At 42.8% G+C, this 26,718-nt stretch overlaps 1 protein-coding gene across 7 annotated transcripts in view; it reads right to left on the reverse strand.

Annotated features, from left to right (window-relative positions):
* UTRN (utrophin) overlaps positions 1-26,718 on the reverse strand; it is a 1,071,426-nt gene that overhangs the window by 906,736 nt on the left and 137,972 nt on the right. For all 7 annotated transcript variants that reach the window (XM_073627744.1, XM_073627752.1, XM_073627745.1 and 4 more), the window contains one exon: positions 9,858-9,919. In XM_073627744.1, coding sequence (XP_073483845.1) covers positions 9,858-9,919 — 62 coding nt within the window. The remainder of the gene's footprint in view (positions 1-9,857; positions 9,920-26,718) is intronic.

Below are 26,718 nucleotides of genomic sequence, written 5' to 3' on the forward strand. Positions count from 1 at the left end.
AGAACTGGGCATAGGGCACTGCCTTGAAGGAGGATACCATCCTCCCTAGAAGACTCATACAAAGCTGAATGGAGGGCTGTCTGGTGCCCCTTACCGGACGCAGCTGAACCTTCAGGCACAGATCCTTACAGGTGGCAAGAATATTCTTGCTTGAACCTTATCTAGAATCAGACCTAAATACTTTAGACTTTGAGCTGGTTTCAAGGCTGACTTTTTGGTATTTATGATCCAGCCCAAGCTTTTCAAATACCGCACTGTGCATATTATGCTCTGTTCTAGAGCCTCTAATGAGTGATCTCTGAGCAGGAGGTCGTCCAGATATCCGAGCACCAGGATCCCTTGGGCCCTTAAAAGACCCAATACTGGTGCTAGAACCTTTGTGAACACCCGGGAAGCTATAGCAAGCCACAAACTGAAAATGACGTTCCACTACTGCAAAAAGTAGGAACCTCTGATGAGGCTGAAAGATGGGTATGTGTAAATAAGCGACCTTTATATCGATGGAGGCTAGAAAGTCTCCCCTCTGGAGTGAGGCTACTACTGAGCGGACAGACTCTATTTGAAAGGACTGTATCGGCAGATTCTTGTTCAGGGATCTTAGGTCCAAAATGGGCCTTGTGTCCTCATTTGGTTTTTTAACCGTAAACAGGTTTGAATAGAACCTTGTGCCCCTTTCGGATACAGGAACCTCTACAATCCTTGATGCACTAGATGATGTAGTGCCTGAAGCAATAAGTTTCTTTTTGGAGGATCCGAGGGAACGCTAGACCCCCCCGCAACTCCAGCTTGTAACCACGAGATATAATTAAGGTGACCTACTCGTCCTGAATTTTTGTTGCATGCTGCATGCCGCAAAGGGCATGCAGCCTTCCGCCACTCAATGCAGTGGAGGCATTCCCTCAAAAGGAGGGCTTGGTGCTGGGTTTAGAAGAGCTTTGGACCCAGGGCTTCTTCTAGCCCTGGCCCTGTGGCATGCCCCTGGCCCTAGCGCCCTGTTGGCAGCGGAACTGCCTTGACGTTGATACATTTAAGGAAGCAGTCCCTGAGGTTTTAAACGAGGGACATCTGGTGCTTTTCTTTACAGGAAGTAGAGAACTCTTCCCTCCGGAAATCTTTTGGATATATTTGTCCAAATGATCACCAAATAAACATTCCCCATGAAAAGAGAAACCTGCCAATAACTTTTTACAAGGAAGCTCGGCTGACAAGTTCTTAAGCCACAAAAGTTTGCGCATATGTACAGACAAGAAAGCCAAACGAAAAACCTACTGTATTGAATCCTTTAAGGCGTCAACAGCAAAACACAGCGCTCAAGGAATATCTCTTATGCCGCGTACACACGAGCGGACTTTACGGCGGACTTTGCCCGGCGGACTGGATTTCGTCGGACAATTCGATGTGTGTGGGCTCCAGCGGACTTTGTTTTCTCAAAAGTTGGACGGACTTAGATTTTAAACTTGTTTAAAATTTATCCGTTGAAATCGAGTCCGGTCGAAAAGTCCGCTCGTCTGTATGCTAGTTCGACGGACAAAAAGGCACGCTAGGGCAGCTATTGGCTACTGGCTATGAACTTCCTTGTTTTAGTCCGGTCGTACGTCATCACGTACGAATTCGACGGACTTTGGTGGATTGTGTGTAGGCAAGTCCGTTCATTCACAAAGTCCGTCGGAAAGTACGTCGAAAAATCCGCCGGGCAAAGTCCGCCGTAAAGTCCGACCGTGTGTACGCGGCATTACTTTCAGGCAGATCATCCTCCTGGTTAGGCCTATCAGGCCATTTGACCTGATCCTTTACGGACTGGCAGATACCAATTGCTGCAACAGCTGGCTGAATAGCTGAACTGGCCAAAGAAAAGAAAACCTTTAATAATGACTCCAGTTTCTTGTCAACAGGGTCTTTCAAGCCCTTTGCGTTATCCACCGGACAAGTTAAGTTCTTGTTTAAGGAAGAGACTGCTGCATCTACAGCTGGCATGCTTCATATTTTAACAAACTTTTCATCCATGGGATATAAAAGGCAAAACCTCTTAGGAGGAACAAAAATCCTGTCAGGATGTTCCCAATCAGCGTACACCGCCTGTTCCAAGGGTCAGGATCAAAAGCCTCTGTGACTGAGAGGCAGACATCAACTGGATATCTTCTTGTCCAGATTGCTCGGAAGCAGACTCATCTGCCAGACCCTCCACAGAATCCTGAGCTTTAAGCTCTTCCCCCTCCTCAACCCATTCCTGCTCCAGACTAGGAGGCAGCTTAAATAAGCTGGGTGTGCACCGGAACGTTCTTTGCCTGCGTGCACACACACGTACGCGGTCCTGGCTAACAGGTGTGGCTGTATTCGCGTATGACGCAAGTCTTTGTGCATCCAAGTAAAGGCTACTGCGCATGTGCAGCGAAGCCGCGTGTGCCATGGCCGCCAAACAAATTGCTGAGCCCAGTGGCACTTTTGCGAATGCACGTGTGCCATGGCCGCCAAACAAACACTGCTGAGCACAGCGGCACTGTTGCGAACGCACGTGCACCATGGTGAACCAAGGCGAAATGGCTCACCATTGTGCGCCATCATACAGGTAAAAAACAGCCAGACACAAGCAAAAAAGGTACACTTTGATAACACCCACAGCTAGCCCAAAACTTCCCCGTATGGTCACCGCACACAGGTGTCCAGCCTCTAGCTAGCTTGACTGATTGTTACAATAACTGCGACACTCCTCAATAGAGGTTTCACTTACCCGTCCAGGTGCAGGGCAGCTTAGAAACCAAGAGCCAAAACTTCACCCATCACAGCGGGTTCCTGTCACTAGAGGACCTTCAAGGACTGGGTACCCTTTTCATGTTTAGAGTCCACTCCCTTGGACCTGTAAAGCACCCTGCAGGAAAGCCTTAGCGCTGTGGTGTCCAAGATTCCACTTTGCAGGGTCCAGCATCGGAGGCCGCATTACAGGCAAAACCTTGCAGGATCTTGAGTCTTCTTTGTGAGGATCGGGTACCATTTATCTAAGCATATAAAGCCTGTGTCAAATTAATCCGATCGGTCAATCCCTTGATTCATTTAAGAACCATTTGTGGGAGTAGAGACCTGGAGCTCAGTGAGCTCCAACAAACCGTGCCATCCACCTTGCAGACACTGGTAAAAAACTGAAGTACTTCCTCTATAGGAGGGGTTATATAGGGGATCACTTCCTGTCTAAAGACCTTTGGTCTACAGTGTCTATTCACCTGGAGATGGAGTATAACCCAGCAGGTAATGAATATTAGCCTGACTCTGTGTCCCATGATGTATGAAAAAGAAAAGGTGCACTTGGAAGCAGTGCACACGGTAACATTGCCTCTTTTCATTTAAAAACATTGCCCCCTTAAAGATCAGCCTATCAGCATCAGTTCCTCAAATATGCAACAAGATGGCTTACTTACAATTCTGGATGTGATGATGTCACGTGGCGCCACCCCCTCTGATGCATTTTGTCACATGATCAATGATTTTATCAAAGGGACTTTAAGTCTTTGTGAGTGTTACTCCGTTTTTAGTTAAATAAATGTGGTGTTTGTGGAAATATTACACTATGAGAGGCAAATGAATAATAACTTGTTCACGGAAAGAATCAATGCAAGCAAGCATTTAAAATACCTAATTTTACCTGCATTTTTTTTTTTGTAAGTTGGTGAAGAAGTCTCTGTAAGGCAATAGAATGTCCTAAATTTTAATATCTGATGGTGCCCTCAAGCAAAATGTGCAAAAATATGCATCCTGTATGAAATCTACAAGTACAGAAGGCAGCCCTTAAAGCCCAACTCTGGACACAATCTTTATTTATACAGTTGTAGTCATTTTCTACAGTGGGGACAGAAAGTATTCAGACCCCCTTAAATTTTTCACTCTTTTGTTATATTGCAGCCATTTGCTAAAATCATTTAAGTTCATTTTTTTCCTCATTAATGTACACACAGCACCCCACATTGACAGAAAAATACAGAATTTTGACAATTTTGCAGATTTATTAAAAAAGAAAAACTGAAATATCACATGGTCCTAAATATTCAGACCCTTTGCTCAGTATTTAGTAGAAGCACCCTTTTGATCTAATACAGCCATGAGTCTTTTGGGGGAAGATGCAACAAGTTTTTCACACCTGGATTTGGAGATCCTCTGCCATTCCTCCTTGCAGATCCTCTCCAGTTCTGTCAGGTTGGATGGTAAACGTTGGTGGACAGCCATTTTTAGGTCTCTCCAGAGATACTCAATTGGGTTTAAGTCAGGGCTCTGGCTGGGCCATTTAAGAACAGTCACAGAGTTGTTGTGAAGCCACTCCTTCGTTATTTTAGCGGTGTGCTTAGGGTCATTGTCTTGTTGGAAGGTAAACCTTCGGCCCAGTCTGAGGTCCTGAGCACTCTGGAGAAGGTTTTCGTCCAGGATATCCCTGTACTTGGCCGCATTCATCTTACCCTCGATTGCAACCAGTTGTCCTGTCCCTGCAGCTGAAAAACACCCCCACAGCATGATGCTGCCACCACCATGCTTCACTGTTGGGACTGTATTGGACAGGTGATGAGCAGTGCCTGGTTTTCTCCACACATACCGCTTAGAATTAAGGCCAAAAAGTTCTATCTTGGTCTCATCAGACCAGAGAATCTTATTTCTCACCATCTTGGAGTCCTTCAGGTGTTTTTTAGCAAACTCCATGCGGGCTTTCATGTGTCTTGCACTGAGGAGAGGCTTCAGTCGGGCCACTCTGCCATAAAGCCCCCACTGGTGGAGGGCTGCAGTGATGGTTGACTTTCTACAACTTTCTCCCATCTCCCGACTGCATCTCTGGAGCTCAGCCACAGTGATCTTTGGGTTCTTCTTTACCTCTCTCACCAAGGCTCTTCTCCCCCGATAGCTCAGTTTAGCCGGACGGCCAGCTCTAGGAAGGGTTCTGGTCATCCCAAACGTCTTCTATTTAAGGATTATAGAGACCACTGTGCTCTTAGGAACCTGTGCAGCAGAAATTTTTGTTGTAACCTTGGCCAGATCTGTGCCTTGCCACAATTCTGTCTCTGAGCTCTTCAGGCAGTTCCTTTAACCTCATGATTCTCATTTGCTCTGACATGCACTGTGAGCTGTAAGGTCTTATATAGATAGGTGTGTGGCTTTCCTAATCAAGTCCAATCAGTATAATCAAACACAGCTGGACTCAAATGAAGGTGTAGAACCATCTCAAGGATGATCAGAAGAAATGGACAGCATAAATCCAGAAGTGCAAACTAAGCAGAGAGGGGTCCCACCGCTCAGGTAGGTACAAACCAGGGTAGATGAAAGCCAGTATAGTGTTATCCTTCAAGAGCTATGAATAAGCACTCATCGTGAGTGTGAAACGTGTCAGCTGTTTTTGTACGCTTCTGCTGTAATGTTTTGTGTTTCTTCATGATTCAGCTTTTTAAATAAAGCATTCATCATTACACCGCTGTGCGGCTTCCAGCTTTCCTCGATTTGTCCAAGAAATGGACAGCACCTGAGTTAAATATATGAGTGTCACAGTAAAGGGTCTGAATACTTAGGACCATGGGATATTTCAGTTTTTCTTTTTTAATAAATCTGCAAAAATGTCAACAACTGTGTTTTTCTGTTAATATGGGGTGCTGTGTGTACATTAATGAGGAAAAAAATTAACTTAAATGATTTTAACAAATGGCTGCAATATAACAAAGAGTGAAAAATGTAAGGGGGTCTGAATACTTTCCGTCCCCACTGTATATATATATATATATATATACATATATATAAATCTTTTTCTTCGACAGTACAGGTCCCAAAAGGAAACTATATAAAAAGTATGTTACTTGGAGTTTGGCATTAAAGCCTAACCATGATCATTTTTTTTTAATTGAAATTGTTTTCAAGGAAGGATAAAAAAAAATAAAAAAACAGCCCAGGCTGCACTACATTTTTATATTCTACTTTTGTCTCCGCAGTACTTCTATTCCACCACAAGATGTCCTCAGTCTTCCAGGGTGAATGATGCCCAACCTCATTCAACTCAGAAGACTGAAGGCATACTATGAATGAATGGGCATCACTGCCCCACCCCCTAAGTGTCAACATGGTGCTCTTCATTCCTAGTGCATTAAAGCAGAGAGAGCCACCAATGTCATCACTGCTCTCTACATGAGCAGAAAACAAACCAGACCGGAGAAGCGGCAAAGTGGAAGAAGACCCAGTGGAGCAGGACAATCGCCTAAAAAAAATCTGAAAAAACTGAATCAAAAAAACAAACCCTTGTGTGGGGCCTCTAAGACTGGGGAGAATTGTAGGAAGAGAATGGGAGGCTAGAGTTGGGCTGTACCAGTCCTTTAAAATATGGGAGCTGTCTCCAATAAAGAGGACGTTAACATCTGATCAAAATGTATCATTGCAATTTTTCTGGGGAATATATTACTGAACATAATAGGCAGGAGATGCACAGACAACAACCTAATAATGAAATGAGATTTACAACTATTAGTTTCCTTAGTAGTCTTCCAATAAACACATTTCAAACGTTTTTTTCCAATTTAAGAGATCTCTAATCAGCTATGCTATACATTGGAAAGATTTTTTTTTTTTTTTTTGCGTGGAGCAAGCCATTAAACTATCTTTGAGAAAAGCTTCATTTTGTTTTAACATTGTTGCTGGGTGTGGGAGTTGTACACATTATGCCAGTTGTATCCTTGGGAAATCCCTGTAACTTGATAATGACATAGAGTCATCAGTTCCTTTTACAAAGCACCTGTTTGGCGGCAGACATTTTTTTTGGGGACTATATTGCACACATAAGCACACATTTAAAAAAAAAGCAGGGTATGACATGTTCACATAGCTATTTTTAGATTTTATTTTTAAGGCAACATTCAAGGGCATAGCTAATAGAAGGATGAGTGAATGCAACTGTTCAACCCATGTAGTCAGCAGGCCCTTCCTGAGCAGCCCCTATGCTTATATTATAAATATCCTTTAGCTGAGTAGAACCATACCACAGAACTCAAGTCTGTACCTACAGAGAGAGTGTGCAAAGTGGAAATAATCCAGTCTATTTCAAGCCCAAAACATTGTTTTCTAGTTTTGGATAGGGTGGAGAATGATTAGAACTCCTGATGGTTTTATCACTGTCTAGAGCTTGATTACAGATTTTCCCCCTCACTTCCTATCCTGATGACAAGAGTCTTACAAAAGAATAAGTGAGCGGAAACCTGCAACAGGAACACAGACAGAAAATCTGACAAGTGTTCTAGTCTTCTCCTACTTTATTTTAACAGTTTCCTGCCCATGTCATTGTAAAATGACAGGCGGACGGGAACCCTGTTGTTCTGGGAGGACATCAGATGGCATCTTCCCGAGAACGGGCCGCGCTCTGTCCACCGGACACAGCAGATGACTGATCAGTGTACTGGCCCAGTGCGGGTAATGTGATTGTTTTGAACAATCACAGCAGACCACATGCCAGTCATTGTATACAATTGTGTTGCTAGCTGTGATTGGTCACAGTGATCACATGGTACAGACAGGGCCAATCACAGCCTATTTGTACCATGTGATTAGCTGTGGCTATTCACAACAATACACAGTGTCTACAATTAAGTAAAAATATGTGTTTATAGCAGTGAAATTCACTGCTATAAGCAATTATACTATGTAAAAAAAAATTCAGATCAACCCCCCAGAGTGGTACAGTTTTACTATGGTAACACTGTATTGCCCTGGGCACAGTATGCAAAACATGTAAAAAAAAGAAAAATGTCTCTGTTCCTGTTGGGGAGTTACCCTCACTTCCTGTTTGCAGGCAGCAAGTTAAGGGGAAATCTAAAGAGCACCAGATAGCAGTAAAAACTGTAAAACGTTTTCTAACCCTTCCCTACTCTATCCGAAACAGTGAAAAAATATTTGATTAGACATACATTTAAAATAATCCTGAGACTTAGTAAATTAATAAACACCTAAAACAAATCCAAAAGTAATACATAGTTGTCAGATTTAATTTATTATGGTTCTACTTTATGTCTTTGGTAAGCTTCCTCCTAATGCCCTGTACACACGGTCGGACTTTGTTCGGACATTCCGACAACAAAATCCTAGGATTTTTTCCGACGGATGTTGGCTCAAACTTGTCTTGCATACACACGGTCACACAAAGTTGTCAGAAAATCCGATCGTTCTAAACGCGGTGACGTAAAACACGTACGTCGGGACTATAAACGGGGCAGTGGCCAATAGCTTTCATCTCTTTATTTATTCTGAGCATGCGTGGCACTTTGTCTGTCGGATTTGTGTACACACGATCGGAATTTCCGACAACGGATTTTGTTGTTGGAAAATTTTATATCCTGCTCTCAAACTTTGTGTGTCGGAAAATCCGATGGAAAATGTGTGATGGAGCCCACACACGGTCGGAATTTCCGACAACAAGGTCCTATCACACATTTTCCATATTTCATCATAGGCATCTTGTGATATGCTATACACATATTTGATCAGCCATTGTCAATCACGGTTCCTTGGGACCCTAGGATTACTCCTTGATCTGTGGATGATGGATTTCCCATCCCATTTGATGGTGCCTGCATAGTGCCAGGGCCCATGTCACTTGGACGTTGTCTCGTGCACGAGCGGGCGCGCTCATTGATCAGTGAGTCTATGAGACTCGCCTGATCACAGATCAGAGTAAGGGGTCGCTCCCGACCCCTTACCACATGATCAGCTGTCAGCCAATGACAGCTGATCATGTGATGTAAACAGAGCCGGTAATCGGCTATTTTTCCTCCTCGCGCTGACAGCGTGAGGAGGAAAAAAAACCCGATCACCGGCGGCCATGAGAGGGACATCAGTCCCGATCACGGCGATCATCTGCCCCCACAGCAATAGGCAGCAGTGCCACCTATCAGTGCCCACCAGCGTCACCCATCAGTGCCCACAGTGCCATCAATCAGTGCCACCCATCAGTGCCACCCATCAGCACCCACAGTGCCACCCATCAGTGCCACCCATCAGCGCCCACAGTGCCACCTATCAGCGCCCACATCAGTGCAACAGTGCCACCTATCAGTGCCCATCAGTGTCACCTACCAGTGCCCATAAGTGCCCATCACTGCCCATCAGTGCCACCCATCAGTGCCCCCCATCAGTGGTATCTATCAGTGCCCATCAGTGCCACCCATCAGTGCCCATCAGTGGCCATCAGTGCCGCCTTATCTGTGCCCATCAGTACTGCCTTATCTGTCCCCATCAGTGCTGCCTTAACTGTGCCTATCAGTGCCGCCTTAACTGTGCCTATCCGTGCCCATCAGTGCAGCCTATCAGTGCCCACCAGTGCCGCCTCATCAGCGCATATCAATGAAGGAGAAAAATTACCTGTTTGCAAAATTTTATAACAAACTATGAAACATGATTTTTTTTTTTTTCAAAATTTTCCATTTTTTTGTTTGTTTAGCAAAAAATAAAAATCCCAGCTGTGATTAAATACCACCAAAAGAAAGCTCTATTTGTGGGAAAAAAATGATAAAAATTTCATTTGGGTACAGTGTTGTATGACCGCGCAATTGTCATTCAAAGTGCGACAGCGCTGAAAGCTGAAAATTGGTCTGGGCAGGAGGGGGGTTTAAGTGCCCAGTAAGCAAGTGGTTAAACAAGATTTTACACCAGGAATAAATAGAGGCATACACAACATAACCCTTACTAAAAAAAGGACAGTATCGTACTGTCTGCATTTTTCAGTTTAAAAGAGTGGGAAGGGATGTTGCATTAATGTTTTTGACAATAGAAAACGTCTCTGGCTAGTAGTTTGTTCGTGTATTACAACAATCAATTAGATTAAAAAAAAAAAAAAAAAACTTACAAACCAATTGTCTTACCTTTGAAAAGCGAGCATTTATCCATTTGGTAAAGGTCTTCTTTTGCACATCATTGTGTTCATCTGATGTAAAGAGAGGTAAAATTAGCATTTTTTGGTTATATCATTTTGGCTTTATATTCAATAAGATTTAGGCTACCCAAAAATCTGACATGCTTGTTGTCTAACCTGGCCAATACTGATATGTCTTTGGACACTGCAAAGTCTTTCACTGACCAACCAGTCTCAGATCAAAAATGCATTCACCAAAAGAGATTTCACAGGGTGAAGACTGTTGTTTCTCTACCCAGTACCAGGGGAGTATGGCACAGTGCATGTTCAGCCAATTTATTGTGCATAGTTTTTAAAATATCTTTTGTTAGATGTTTTCATGCCTATATTACTATACGATATAGTACTACAGTGGAACCTCAGATTGTGAGTAACGCGGTTTACGAGCGTTTCGCAATACGAGCGTTTTTTTTTTTTAAATCCTGACTCGCTTTGTGAGCGTTGTCTCACAAGACAAGCAGGATTCCAGCTGCTGGGGTGTGCAGTATTGCATTTAGCCAAAGACCAGAGGTGCAGGGGCGCCAGTGACGCTTGGAGACACTCAGAAACACTCCGTTCCTGAGTGTCTCCGAGTGTCTCCAACGCCCATTCGCCTCTGGCCGGCCACATGCGGTACTGCATATACAAGCAGTGGCTGTGGAACGGATTATCTGAGTTTCCATTATTTCCTATGGGGAAACTCGCTTTGATATACAGTGGTGCTCATAAGTTTACATACCCTGGCAGAATTTAAGATTTCTTGGCCATTTTTCAAAGAATGTGAATGATAACACAAAAACTTTTCTTTCACTCGTGGTTAGTGTTTGGCTGAAGCCATTTACTATCAATCAACTGTGTTTACTCTTTTTAAATCGTAATTCGGTCAGGACACTGAGGTGGCCACTCCAGAACCTTTACGTTGTGCTGCTGTAGCCAAAAATAGGTAAACTTGTCCTTGTGTTTTGGATCATTCTCATGTTGGAATGTCCAAGAACGTCCCATGTGCAGCTTCCTGGCTGATGAATGCAAATGTTCCTCCAGTATTTTTTGATAACATACTACATTCATCTTGCCATCAATTTTGACCAAATTTCCTGCGCCTTTGTAGCTAATACATCCTCACAACATCAGTGATCCACCTCAGTGTTTCACAGTAGGAATGGTGTACCTTTCATCATAGACCTTGTTGACTCCTCTTCAATTGAAGCGTTTATGGTTGTGGTCAAAAAGCTCAATTTTGGTCTCGTCACTCCAAACGACTTTGTGCCAGAAGGTTTGAGGCTTTTTTCTGTGCTGTTTGGCATATTGTAAGTGGGATACTTTGTGGCATTTGCGTAGTAATGGCTTTCTTCTGGCGACTTAACCATGCAGCTCATCTTTCATCAAGTGCCTCCTTATTGTGCATCTTGAAAGAACCACACCACATGTTTTCAGAGAGTCCTGTATTTCACCTGAAGTTATTTGTGGGTTTTTCTTTGCATCCTGAACAATTTTGCTGTCGGTTGTGGCTGAAATTTTAGTTGGTCTGCCTGACCGTGGTCGGTTTCAACAGAACCCCTCATTTTCCACTTCTTGATTAGAGTTTGAACACTGCTGATTGGCATTCTCAATTCCTTGGATATCTTTTTATATCCCTTTCCTGTTTTATACAGTTCAACTACCTTTCCCCACAGATCCTTTGACAATTCTTTTGCTTTCCCCATGACTCAGAATCCAGAAATGTCAGTGCAGCACTGGATGAAAGATGCAAGGTCTGTCAGGAGTCCAGAAACTCATTGAACTTTTATACACACACACTAATTACAAGCAAACAGATCACAGGTGAGGATGGTTACCTTTAATAGCCATTCATACCCCTTTGTGTCAGCTTGTGTGCATGTTATCAGGTCAAATTCACCAGGGTATGTAAACTTTTGATCAGGGTCATTTGGGTATCGTCTGTTGTCATTATGATTTAAAAAGAGTAAACACAGTTGATAATAAATGGCTTCAGCCAAACACTAACCATGAGCGAAAGAAAAGTTTTCGTGTTATCATTCATATTCTCTGAAAAATGGCCAAGAAATCATAAATTCTGCCAGGGTATGTAAACTTATGAGCACAACTGTACGAATTCTTTGGATTACAAGCATTCTTCTGCAACGAATTATGCTCGTAATCCAATGTATTACTGTATATTATGTCTTATATTATGCACATGAAAACCACTTATACAAAAAAAACATGATATCAATAAACAGGCTGTGCTTAATTTTATTAAGTAGCGTTTTCACAAAAATGATAACATATATGAGCAATACTGGCATTCCTCACTAGTGCTGGGAACTCATCTCAGGCAGGGGCAACAGAAGGAGCCAGGAGAGAGCTTTGCATACACTCAGATGTAATCCTCAGAATTTTAATTTATTCTGCCCATTGAAATAAAAACTGAAGCTTTGGCATGTTTAACAGTGTTTTTAGTGGTCAATTTTCCCTCTCCTAAGTGCGATTTTAGGGCGTTCAGAAAACATCCTCTAAACTCCCCTGTCACTAAACTGCTAAAAATGTCCATGTGTGCATGGACACATAGGATAACATTAGGGGAGTTCAAGGGCAGAAAAAAAAACATCTAAACTCATAAAAACGTCAGTTTAACCCCTTCTCGCCGACCGTACGCATATGTGCGTACTCGGCTTTCCGGGGTTATACCAGGATGATGCCCGCAGCTGCAGGCATCATCCCAGTACCGCTGTTTTGAGCGGGCGATCGGCTACCCGTATATAACAACCGATGTGGCTAAAAGCCGCTCGGCTGTTATACTGGAGGAGCAGGAGGGGACATCCCCCCCCCCTCCCGCCGCCTCCCGCCGCTCTTACCGGGCCTACCGTGCGATCGGGAGGCCCGGTGTCAAATCGGCTGCCTCCGGCGGCTGTGGATGGGCTGGAACGAAGCCGTGGGCGGCTTCGTTCCAGCCTTCTCAATGTGAATGCGGAAGCGACGTCATGACGTCACTTCCCGTTTACTCGGCTGCCAATGGCGCCGAATTTAAAAAAATACACAGTATTCAGAATCGCCGCTTTCGGCGATCTGAATACTTTGAAGTGCAGAGGAGGGATCGGGGGTCTTTTAGACCCCCGATCCCTCCATAAAGAGTACTTGTCACCACTTATTACTGTCACCAGGGATGTTTACATTCCTTGTGACAGCAATAAATGTAAAAAAAAAAAACATTTTTTTTAAAACACAATTTATAAGTCTAAAAATAAATAAAATAAATTAAAAAAAAAAAAATTTTTAAAGCGCCCCCATCCCCGCGAGCTTGCGCAGCGAAGAAAAATGCATACGAAAGTCGCGCCCGCATATGTAAACAGTGTTCAAATCACACATGTGAGGTATCGCCGCGATCGTCAGAGCAAGAGCAATAATTCTAGCCCTAGACCTCCTCTGTAACTCTAACCTGGTAACCGTAAAAAAAAATTTAAAGCGTCGCCTATGGAAATTCATAGCTACCATAGTTTGTCGCCATTCCACGAGTGCGTGCAATTATAAAGCGTGACATGTTTGGTATCTATTTACTCGGCGTAACATCATCTTTCACATTATAGAAAAAAAATTGGGGTAACTTTACTGTTTGGATTTTTTTAAATTCATGGAAGTGTCCCTTTTCCAAAAATTTGTGTTTAAAACACCGCTGCATAAATACCGTGTGATATAAAATATTGCAACAATCTCCATTTTATTCTCTAGATTCTCTGCTAAAAAAATATATATAATGTTTGGGGGTTCTAAGTAATTTTCTAGCAAAAAACGGATTTTAACTTGTAAACACCAAATTTCAAAAATAGGCTTAGTCATGAAAGGGTTAACAGCGGCAGTGTGCATGAGGCCCACCACAAATCTATTATATTATTTAAGTTAAAAAAAAAGAAAATTCTCGGCTATTAGTTACTAAATGTACAACTTATCCCTTAGGGCCAGTTCACACCACATGCAGCCCAGTGCATTTTTTTCTGCATCAAAAATGCATAGAAAGTAGATTATATCGTTTCCAATGGCATAAAACATGCTGCATTTTTCCTGCACTTGAATGTACTGATACGCTGTAAAATGCATCAAAAACACACTGTAACGCATTAAAAAATGCATAAAAAATGCATTGGACCCCAGTACAGTAAAAAAAAAAAAAAAACAAGAAAAAAAGCATCTGGAATACAACCGGAAACGCATCAAAAATGAACTGGAACATGGCAAAAACACCTGGAATGGATCTGGAGTGCGCTTTTGTGGTGTGAACCAGCCCTTAAAGTGTATTCACACTCAAGAATAAATAGGCAATATATTGCTGCTCAACAGTTCTTAGATGTGGTGATTGCATTCATTTTTTTTTTCGTTTTTTTCATCATTTTAAAAAAAATGCATCGGGACCAGCACACCACATCCCTAATATTACAATAAAGATACAATAGAAAACTGGCCCTGGGACTTTTAAACTGTTATAGTTAATGAGTGTACATATGCGTCAACTTGTAAAAACAATGTTTCTTTATTTTTTTTAAAAACCACCAAAAAACGGGTTTAGCATTTAACCAGAAGTTTAACGTTTAAAGAGAAGTAAGGTTTTTTTTTCAGTATCATACTTATCTAGGTGGGTGCAGCATCGGTCCGATGCTGCATCTGTTCCCCCACGTCTCTACACTGAGAACCGAGTGATCGAACATCGCCAATGGCTCGGTTCTCTTGGCTCCCCGAGCAGAGAGCTGCTGACTGTCAATCAGCATCTCTCCTGCTCTGCTCCCTCCTCACTCATTGGAGCACAGTGCTATGGAGGGAGTGGGGAGGGGCCGTGTCAGGCTCTCAGCAGCTCACTGAGAGGCTGAGACAGGTATCAGTCCAGGTACTTGGCAGATTCAGACTCCCATTGTCGGGATGATGCGGTGCCGGGACTGATTTCTGTGACGTCAGCAGAGAGCGGACTTCAGACCACTCTCTGCTGAAAACGGGTCACAGGAGTGCAACGAATTGGACTCCTGTGACCCATAGGAGAAGCCCAGCCAAACAAACTTTGGCTGGACTTCTTTAAGATGTACCATTGGTCCTACCAGGCAAGAGGGGTGTTGAAAAGAGGTATCCAGGACCAGCAAAGCAGATCTACATTTTCAGGAAGGTTTGTCTGTATTGAGACTTACTATTGAGGGAGTAGATCCTATTGAAGCTCCATGCATATATATAAACTGACAATACTGTATATACTGGTGAAGTGCTGTGCTGGAAACTCTCATACAAAGGGTCCAGTGTGGAGCTTCACTAGAGGATGGCCTCTCTAACCCTCTTTTGCGCATATATTGCAAAGAAGTACTTGAAGCGAAACTTCACTCTCACAGTCAACATTGACTATTTTTAATCCTTATGCTAGCATTAGTAAATAGATAGGAAAGTATATCATATTTACTTGTTTAAACTTTTTTTTTTACATTTCTTCAGTTATTGGTTTCCAGGCAAATTAGATCATACATCCCAGGGGTCTTCAGGAGGGGAGAAGGGGCTTAAAGTGGATGTAAACCCAATGTCATCCTTTCTAAACTACTGCCATAGGGGTTATCTATAAGGATATACATGCCTCCTGCATGTATCCTTACCTGTCAAATGTCTCCCCTCTGTCTGTTATGAGAACCGAAAAACTGCATATTCTGTGGGTGGGTCTGTTGTCTGGAGCTCGGTGGGCGGAGTCGTGATGTCAGTAGACTCCCCGCCCACCTCTACACTCCCCTTGTCAATATGCATTTTTCTCCTGTGTATTTCTAACACTGAACTTCTGCTATGATCTCTAACATCCAGTGAAAAGACAGGAAAGTAACCACATGACTTCAGCATGCCAAATCATGGTGAGGTGTGGAACAGCCAATCCTTGCAGAGCTGCTGAAGAAAGGAGTGGGGGAGGGAATTAAAAAATAATGCATGTCTTAGGCTGTCACTCACAGCAAGGGGGAGGATTTGACAAAGTTTTTCTCAGTTTCTCAAGATTTTTCTCACTGAACAACAAGCGGATTGCTCAGAGATGGATTAACTCTGTGTGGCAAGACTGGGCTCAAATGATACGAAATCTTATACTCTACAGTATGATATCAAAAAGAAAAAAAAAAAATTTCGGGTTTACATCCACTTTAAGCACACTGACCAACTTGCAAGGGCAGATGGATTCCGGGAAGTAGATGCTACATGAATCATCTGCCCTTACTCAAGATGGCCACAGCCAGAAATGCTAGGAGGTGGTTTTCAAAGTTTAGTTATTATTATTATTCAGGATTGATATAGTACCAACAGTTTGCACTGCGCTTTACAACATGAGGGCAGACAGTACAGTTACAATACAATTCGATACGGGAGGAATCAGAGGGCCCTGCTTGTTAAAACTTACAACCTAGAAACAGCAAGTTAATGACGAAGCAGCTGGTTTTTATTTTTTCTTGCTGACAACTGCATCCCTTAAAAATAAATAAGGAAAGTGGTTCTAAAGGCTGTAATTTTTGTTCCTTAATGCATTCTATGCAAGCCTTTAGTATCCAGCTCATCGCCCTCACCCCCCCCCCCCCCATACTTACCTGAGCCCGATCCAGATTCTGTGATGCGCATGAGTGCAGTGGGTCTCCTGGCTCGTTCTCTCTCCTCATTGGCTCAGACACAGCAATCACAGCCAGTGAGGAGGGACTAGGGGACTGTGTCAATGTCAATGTGTCTATGGGGGCACTCAGTGTGGGGGGCAGGAGAAGAGGATTGGTAATGCTCTGTGCAAAACCATTGCACAGAGCAGGTAAGTATGACAAGTTTGCTTTTTTCTTTTTTTTAATCAGAGCATTTACAATCACTTTAGGGTTTGTATAAAATTGTGTATGAATTGATTTTTCTCAAACATGATGACATAAAACAGAGAATACTTTTCCTGTGTAGCCAGAAGAACTATATGAACAGGCTACTGACATATACAATACACTATACATCAAATATTTATAGCAGAACATTAGCCTCAGCATTTTTGCATTCATTAATTGCATCATTGCTAGGAAAGAAATGTATTATAATGCGTACTAGCAAATTTGTCTTCCAAGTGGTTGCACATATACAGTATGTGTTTGACATATAGTTAAGGTACAACAGCAGGACCCGGGAACGCCTTGATTTATTCTAGGTGCTTAACTTATGTCTCCATCTATGTATAGCTGGCTTCACACCTGTGCACCTGCAGTACTGTACAATTTAATGCATGTTACCACACATACACACTTTATATGTGTGTTGTGGTGCAATGCTATTCTTTCTTAATAGCACCCCAATGCAGTACAAGCAAAAGCACTTGTCTTTCAGCACAGTACAGTGCACAGATGTGAATACATTGTGCATTCCAGTGCAATGTGGTGCACAAAGTGCCGCTATGCTGTCTTGTCTATTGAGGCTTGTTAAATGGACTGTTTAACACAATGTGCAATAAAAGAAGAGAAGATGTACATTAATGAGCTCATGCAACTACAAAAGAAAAAATGTGGGCCCTTGGGAGTCGTTTGCCATAATGTGCAATTATACAAAGCATATTCATTTTTGAGATGGGCCCAGGGATCATCGACAAAAGGGCAACCCCAGGAGTGGTCTGGATATCAGAAATACACAAGGTATTGTAAGAGGCAAAGAGTTGTTGCCAATACAGCGAGACATACAGCTAAGGGGTAGGCAACCTTTTGAGCACAGTGTGACCAAAAATGTTTTCAAAGAAATTGAGCGAGCCGATTTTATAACACAAAAAATGTAAACGTCACACTCTCAATCACGAAAAGGATTTTTTATGAAGTAAATGCTGTAAACTACTTTAGTAGTGAGAAATTAACATCCTGCACTCTCATGCCTCAGATCAGCCCCAGTTCCTGCAACTCCACACCTCAGATCACTGTCCCCCCTGCAAATCTGTTTCACCACTGTACACCCCTGAGCATCTGCCCCACCACTGTAACCCCCTGTACATCTGCCCCACCACTGTAACCCCCTGCACATCTGCCCACCACTGTAACCCCCCGTACATCTGCCCCACCACTGTAACCCCCTGCACATCTGTCCCACCACTGTAACCCCCTGCACATCTGTCCCACCACTGTAACCCCCTGCACATCTGTCCCACCACTGTAACCCCCTGCACATCTGTCCCACCACTGTAACCCCCTGCACATCTGTCCCACCACTGTAATCCCCCTGCACATCTGCCCACCACTGTACCCCCCTGCACATCTGACCCACCACTGTAACCCCCTGCACATCTGGTCCACCACTGTACCCCCCTGCTCATCTGCCCCACCACTGTACCACCCTGCGCATCTGCCCCACCACTGTACCACCCTGCTCATCTGCCCCACCAATGTACCCCCTTTCTCATCTGCCCCACCAATATAACCCCCTGCTCATCTGCCCCCCCAATGTTCCCCCTTTCTCATCTGCCCCACCACTGTACCTCCATGCACATCTGCTCCACCACTGAACTTATTCTCATCTGTCCTAACATTGAACTTATCTGCTCTTCTGCCCTACCACTGTAACCCCCTGCTCATGTATTCCACCGATGTATCTCCGTTCTCCAATGCACCCCTCTGCACATCTGCCCCACCTCTGTACCCCCTGCTCCTCTGCCCCATCACTGTACCCCCTGCTCCTCTGCCCCACCGCTGTAACTCCCTGCTCATCTGTCCCACCAATGGACCTCCTTTCTCCTTTGCCCCAACACTGACCCCCCCCCCCCCCGCTCATTTTTCCCACCACTGTAACCCCCTTCTCATCTACCCCATCACTGTACCCCCTGCTTTTTTGTCCCACTGCTGAACCCCCTTCTCATCCCTCCCACCACTGTACCCCCTTGCTCTTCTGTCCCACCACTGTAACCCCCCTGCTCATTTGCCCCATTAATGTACCCCTTTTCTCATCGGCCCCACCACTATACCTCCCTGCACATCCGCTCCACCGCCGTATCCCCATGCTCTTCTGTCTCACTACTGAATCATCTTCTCATCTGTCCTCACAATAAACCCATCTGCTCCACCAAAGTACCTCCTGCAAATTTGTCTCACTTCTGTACCTCCCTGCTCTCCTGCTCCACCACTGTAACCCCCTGCTCATCTGCCCCACCAATAAACCCTCTTTTCACATCTGCCCCACTGCTCTACCCCCTGCTTTTCTGCCCCAACACTGAACCCTCCTGCTCATCTGGCCCAACACTGAACCCCCTCCTCTTCTGTCCCACTGCTGAACCCCCTTCTCATCTCTTCCACAGCTGTACCTCCCTGCACATCTGCCCCACCGCTGTACCCTCCTGCTCTTCTGTTCCACCTCTGAACCCCTCCTGCTTAATTTCCCCACTGCTGTACCCTCCTGCTCATCTAATCCACTGCTGTACCCTCTTCTCATCTATGATATGCGTGATATGCAGAGTGGTGAAAGGAAGAAAAGATGAGACACATCTACCTGTCCTGGCACACTCATTCTGTTGATCCACTTTTCGCATCCAGCCAACATGCTTGTATGTGATGTCACATACAAGCATATGGAATGGATGCGCAATGATGAGCTCAGGTCAGGGGCATTTTCTGAAAGCAGTGGGCCTGGGTGCAGGATCATAAGTTGAGTCCCTGCAGCTGAGAAAAGGTGGTTGGGTGTGATTTTCATTGCGCTGAATACTGGCTGTGGCTTAAAGGGACACAGAGTGAAGGAGTTCAGTAGTAAGTGACACAAAGGTTCAGGAATAATTTCAACAACGTTCCCAGAAGCTCAACAGTAATTCCACAAATGGTCACCTGATTGTGGTTTTCTCAATCACAGTGAAATCTCTTCTTTCTAAGATTGGTAGTGGCAACCAAGCAAGTCATCATCCTCCAGATGGTGGGCGGGGCTAGCAGGACTGTGATTGGCTTTAGCAGTGGCCAAGACAGTCCACCTCCTCCTCCTGGAAACAGGGCCCCCCCATAGCAGAACTGCACCTAATCTCTTGCCCATCACAAAAGCTATCACAGCTACAGCAAAGTTAGAGAACCAAACAATGTTTCCCATCTTTTACAATGTCGGGGGGCACAGTGCCTCCCCCTCAGTGCAGGTGCGGTGTGGGGAATTCTGAGATTGGAATGCATTAGGGTCTCACTGACACTTCCCTGCGCTGCTCTGCTGATGGGGAGGGAGTCGAGTGCCAGCAAATGAGGCTTCGCATGCCACTTGCGGCACCAGTGTCGGGGGTTGCTTACCCCTGAATACATACATACGGGTAAAATAAGTATTGAACTCGTCACCATTTTTTAAAGGGGCTATTGACATGAAATTTTCACCACATGTCGGTAACAATCCATACATACAAAGAAACCAAAACAAATACATTCAGAAATTCAATTATGTGTAATAAAATGGAATGACACCGGGAAAAAGTATTGAACACATGAAGAAAGGGAGGTGGAAAAAGGTATGGAAAGCAAAGACACCAGCTGAAATCTATTAGTAATTAGAAAGCAATCCTGCCCCTTGTTAGTGCAAATCAATATCAGCTGGTTCAGTCTCAACTGATGGCCTATAAAAAGGTCTCAATACCAAGGTGTCACACAAGAAACATCTCATGGTGGGTAAAACCAAAGAACTCTCTCAAGACCTTTGCAAACTAATTGTTGCAAAACATACTGATGGCATTGGTTACAGAAGGATTTCTAAACTTCTGAATGTTCCAGTGAGCACTGTTGGGGCCATAATCCGGAAGTGGAAAGATACATAATTTTACCATAGACCGGCCATGACCAGATGCTCCTCACAAGATTTCTGACAAAGGAGTGAAAATAATTATTAGAAGCGTTGTCCAAGAGCCCATGACCACTTGTGGGGAGCTTCAGAAAGACCTGGAATTAGCAGGTAAAATTGTTTCAAAGAAAGAAATGAATAATGCACTCAACCGCCATGGCCTGTATGCACACTCACCATGCAAGACTAAATTGCTGAAGAAAAAGCATGTTGAAGCTTGTTTAAAGTTTGCTGCACAACACTTAGACAAGCATGTGAAATACTGGGAGAATATAGTCTGGTCAAATGAGACCAAAATTGAACTCTTTGGATGCCATAATACACATCATGTTTGGAGGTCAAATGGCAATGCACATCACCCCAAAATCACCCCAATACCAACAGTGAAGTTTGGAGGTGGGAACATCATGGTGGGGAGCTGTTTTTCAGTATACAGTACTGGCAAATTTCATATCACTGAATGAAGGATGAATAGAAAATTGTACCACAACATTTTTGATAAAAATCTGCTGCCATCCACAGGATGATGAAGATGAAATGACGGTGGACATTTCAGCAAGGCAATAATCCCAAACACAAAGCCAAGGAAACTCTCAATTGGTTTTAAACAAAGAAAATAAAGCTGCTAAAATGGCCCAGCCAATCACCTGACTTGAATTTATTACAAAATCTATGGAAAGAACTAAAGAGCAGAGTTCATAGAAGAGGCCCACGGAACCTTTAAGATTTGAAGACTGTATATGTGGAAGAATGGGCCAAAATCACACCTGAGCAATGCATGTGACTAGTTTCTCCATACAGGAGGTGTCTTGAAGCTGTCATTACCAACAAAGGATTTTTTGTGTGGAGTATTCAATAAATTTCAGCTAGTGTGTTAAATACTTTTTCCCTGTGTTATTCCATTTTATTATACATAACGTAATTTCTGGTTTCTTTGCATGTATGGATTGCATGGGTTGTTACCAACATGTGGTGAAAATTTCATTTCAATAGCACCTTTAGAAATATATTTACCTAGAAAAATGGTGACATACATCAATACTTATTTTACCCGCTGTATACAGCATATTAAAACATTATGACACACTTACCTTGAAGGCAATCCTCTCCAATGTTGCCATCTTCTCTGGGATTTATCCATGTTCAGAGTCTTTGGCCTGTAGACAGAGGCGGCTCTAGGCTAAAATAAATTAGGCAAAACTTACACATGAGGCCCCACGGACTGGGACACTCCGTGATGAGGCCACTATTCCTCAGGCTGCGGGCAGTATCTGATTTGTCCATCAGCTCCTAAGCCACAGAGTCCCAGTGGGTGTAGGCGGAGCCGCCGGCGTCAACTTCAGTGATTGAGAACAGGCAAATTAGGAGGCCGCGAGGCCCCTGTGAGTGCGAGGCCTTAGGCAACCGCCTAATTTGCCTAATTAGAGAGCCGCCTCTGCCTGTAGATTGTCTGGGTAGGGATAGCATAACCCTTGCCATGCACCTGGGGAGCTACTTTATCATATACACTGAGCTGTGGATACCATTCAACGCTTTCTCTAGTATTGCAGGCCTCTGTCCCTGCTGCGTGCTGTGGTTAATTTCTCCAACCTTTATGCCTATGATGAGCCTTGTAGTGAGGAAGAAGTTGAGAAAAGGAACTATACAGTACATGGCGTGGGAAATTTGCATGTATTGCAGAACCATACTGAATATTTTTTTTCCCCCCACACACACACGTTAACAAAAATAGATTATTTATAAAAAGGTTTCTTGTTTGGCAAGTGATTTTCTCCAAACAGTAACGGAGCTCTTGCACAGGCATAAAGGTTTCCCTGACCTTTTGATATGCACTGGGATGATTCAAATCTGTCCAAAACAAAGATTCAGCAGTTGAACATCCAACTCATGCACAGGACAATAAAATGTCTTCATAATGGTTTTATACATGCATATAGTGCAAAGTATATATGTTCATCCAATTAGGCTAAGGAGAAATTTCTCATTTATGTTTTTCTCCTTGCCCTCAGTACATTTGTTCCATCAGTGTTTTTCTTTATTTTTTTCCAATCATTCTGCATTTTCATTTGGCACAGCCGCCATTCAGAGAACACTTGGCATTTTCTCAATGAATGCTAAGCGTCCTGATTGGATGAGGTGGAGAACATACATGTAACGATGTAAAAATTGCCATACCTAAACTTTACTTCAGTGAGAGGAGTTGGGCTTTAACACAAGGATTCTCAAGGCAATTAATTCTTTGACTTGTACAGGGCACAGGGCAGTTTTTCCTGTCTACTCCCTGCCTCTGGGTGGTCACTTCATGACTTAATGCACATGGGACATTTTAAAACCTCCCCCGAACGATTTAACTTGACAGAGAATAAACAATGTTTAAAAATGTCCGTTTAGCCGCGTTTGCGTTTAGGAGCATTTTAAAAAATATATATTTTTTTTTTCAAGCAGTCTAAAATGTATCTCCATTAAAAACGTCTGTAAACAAAATGCGGTTAAACGCAAGTTACAAGCTGTTACGGGCATTTGGGGTTTCAAATGCCTCTGAACATCCATCCTGAACGCATTTATTTGCTTTCCAAAAAATGCTTCTAAACTCAACTGCCTAGAAATGACTGTAAAAGTCCCTGTGTAGATGTACTGATAAGATAACAATCAGGGGGAACTGAAAAAAACGCCCAACTGCTCCTAAATGTCCATTTACCAGCAGCAGTGTATATGAGGCCTAAAACATAGCTGTGGTTGGCCTTTAAGAGTGGACAATTGCCATTTGTAACAACCAGACATATGCGGCTGTAAGGGATCTGAATACTGATATCATCGGTTTCAAAAACAAGCTATCCTAGAAACCTCTAAGAAGAATTAGAAATAATTGCCCTTTGTTTAAAGAAGTGCAGATAGTCACACCAACACAGTTCATTTACTACAGATGGAAAATAAATTAATTCCCTGAACAAACAAATATTTGTGTTAATTAGGCGATTGTAATCCAGAGGGTAAAATTCCCTGAATTCCTTATCAGAAGATCAGCCTACATACATACATACATACAAGGATACAGACTATGGAAAAGTCATACCAAATTAACATTTCAAACTTGGGGGGAGAAAGAAATAGCAGTACAGCATAGTACACATCTTTATAAGTTTACAGTACATCTTTTATAAGTTTTTAACAGTAAATTAGTGAAAATGCATGAACTGCAATAGTAATTCAAACCTCAGTATAGAAATATCTAGCTAATATCAGATGTCTGGAAAAAGTATTTGTAAAAAGATTTCTTTCCACCATATGGGTGTAAAAAATGTGTTAGCAAGATTGATGACATACTGATGATATACTCAGAGCTTCTTTATTTGTTAAATGTGATAAATAAAAGTTATGTCATAAAAGTCAACCAGCATTCCCTTTCATTATATATATATATATATATATATATATATATATACATACATATATACACACACACACACGCATATATGTATATATATATATATATATATACACCGTATTTAATTTATTTAATTATTATTATATTAATTTAATTTATTTATTATTATTACACAATTTCTATAGCACCAACAGTTTACGCGTTTACGCAGCGCTTTACAATGTAGAGGGGGACAGCACAATTACAGTACAGTCAGTTCAATACAGATGGGACAGGAGGGCCCTGCTCATAGAGGTTACATTCACACATGCAATATATATACATACACATATTGCATATGTGTGTGTATATAATGCTTACATACACACACAAATGCATTATATATACATATATACACACACACACACGGAAAATTTTGGACGGTTAAAGGAAAGCTTACAGAAAATCATAGTATGAGTCTGGAACTATGCAGAGTGCATTTGATTATTTGATTGAGCAATGTCCAGGAGGGAGCTAAGTGCTTTAAAAGCCCTTTTCTAAAAGGTAAGAGAAGGATATTAATACACTGAATGTAGTAGCAGCTGTAAGCACATACCCAATTAGGATTAACCGTAAGTAAGCCTATATTAAAGAAGCTGCTTGAAAGAAACAATTTAGCAGATTCATTTTCTAGGTAATTTGTGTATATTGGTGGAACAAAACAAAGGTCAAATGCCAATTCAAAACTTCTGAAAGATTCCAGATATCACATCCTTGCACCTAAACACGTGGCAATGCCTGATGGATTAAACTGAAAAGTTAATATGGGTAAAGGAGAAATACAAAGGCTGCCACTTCAACTTCACTTCTTGTTTAAATTCTAGTTGTCTCACCGTAAAATACTGATACACAGGTTTTAATATTTTCTCACTTACTGACTCAGAACAAGTATGGTAATTACCTCTGACTTCCATATGACTTCACATGCTGCATGACTGTTCCAGATCGGTGACTCCCAAAACACTGAAGCTGACTAGAGCCCACCGTTTTGCAGCTGCACCTACAGTATGTGTTAGGGCAGTCATAAAGTGGTTGTAAATCCCATTCATGAAATCTGACCCGGCACATATATCTGTGGTGTTTACTTATCTCTCTCCAAAGTCCTAAGTCCCATGTCTTTCTGCTGCTCGTTCCTCTGTTATCAGCATGATAACTTTTGACAAGTTCTCAGACACAGGAGATAAAAGCAGCTGGAAATTTGTTTGGGGAGGTAACTTAGAGATAGATAAGCAGAGAGCTGGTCTATTCACAGCACAGCTCTACAAGTTTCTTCATTCCTCTGCCTTTACGGAGGGGGGGGGGGGGTGTGCCTTTCCACAGTGTATGCCCAGACTCCCCTCCCACTGCTGAAACAGGAAGAAAAATTTCTAACACAATGTGTTTTTTCTAAAGAGTCTAGAAAGCTTAAGACAACAGATATACATCTCTGTGTATCATCTGAGACTGTTCACTTCGCTGGTTATATGTGAGGGTTTACATCCACTTTAGAGATGAACTCTGGGCAAAAAAACAAAGATTTCCCTTGCAGTGTGGCTGTGCTTGCACTGCATGGGTCACTGCTCGTTTTTGTCTATGGGATTGGAGAACAGAGATATACTTACGTGGTCAGCCTTTCTCAACCAGGAGTCCTCTAGTAGTGGCTAAGGTTTTTTTGAGCAATAAGCAATTTCTGCCTCTCTGATGAAAAAAAAAAAAAAAAAAACACTGACACCTCTGACCTTTTTAACTATCTGCAAAGGGGAACTCTTCCCAATGACCCCAGATGTAAGGTGCATTTTTCCCAATGACCATCACTAATGTACCTTGATCTGTAGATATAGTAATTATTAGCAGGTGTTCCCTGAGATTGGAAAGATATAAAGATATCAGTAATCAGGGCATCCTCATCTTTTGTTAGGATAACTACTGTATACTGACCCATAGAGAAATTATTTGGTCAAGAAGTACTCTTTCAAAATTTACCTTATCCCAAAACATATGATTTGTGCAAATGTAATTGTTACAATAGCTTTGGTCATACAAATAATATTGCCAGCTTTTTTTTGTAGTCCTGTAGAACAGCCTTTTTCAACCAGGGTGCCCTCAGGTTTTTTCAGGGGTGCCATGGCAAAATGCCTAAAAATTGCCCCAAATTGTTTACAAGCCAGCAGGTGGATCAAGCTTGTGTTTTAGTTACACAAAGCCACAGTTTTTCAAAGGGCACCATTACAACCTTCTGACCGCTGGCATCCTAACAACCAATGACGTCATTATTATTATTATTATACAGGATTTATATAGCGCCAACAGTTTACGCAGCGCTTTACAACATTAGGGAGGACAGTACAAGTACAATACAATTCAATACAGGAGGAATCAGAGGGCCCTGCTCGTTAGAGCTTACAATCTAGGAGATGTCATCTGTTGATAAGGTGTATGCCAGGCGCCTGCACAGCATCCTGGTTTGTCTTTCTCCTCTCCCTCTCTGCAAGCACTGGGGTCACATTACCTGAGTGAGGTGGAGAAACAGGAAGAAGAGAAACATTGGAATACTAATCAGTACCAGTGTACAAAGGTGTATTTGCTTTGGAAGAATAAGAGCCCATTCACACAGGGGCAACACGACTTCCAGCGCGACTTTGGGAGGCAA

Source organism: Aquarana catesbeiana, linkage group LG04, assembly GCF_042186555.1.
Source record: "Aquarana catesbeiana isolate 2022-GZ linkage group LG04, ASM4218655v1, whole genome shotgun sequence".
Classification (NCBI taxonomy): domain Eukaryota; kingdom Metazoa; phylum Chordata; class Amphibia; order Anura; family Ranidae; genus Aquarana; species Aquarana catesbeiana.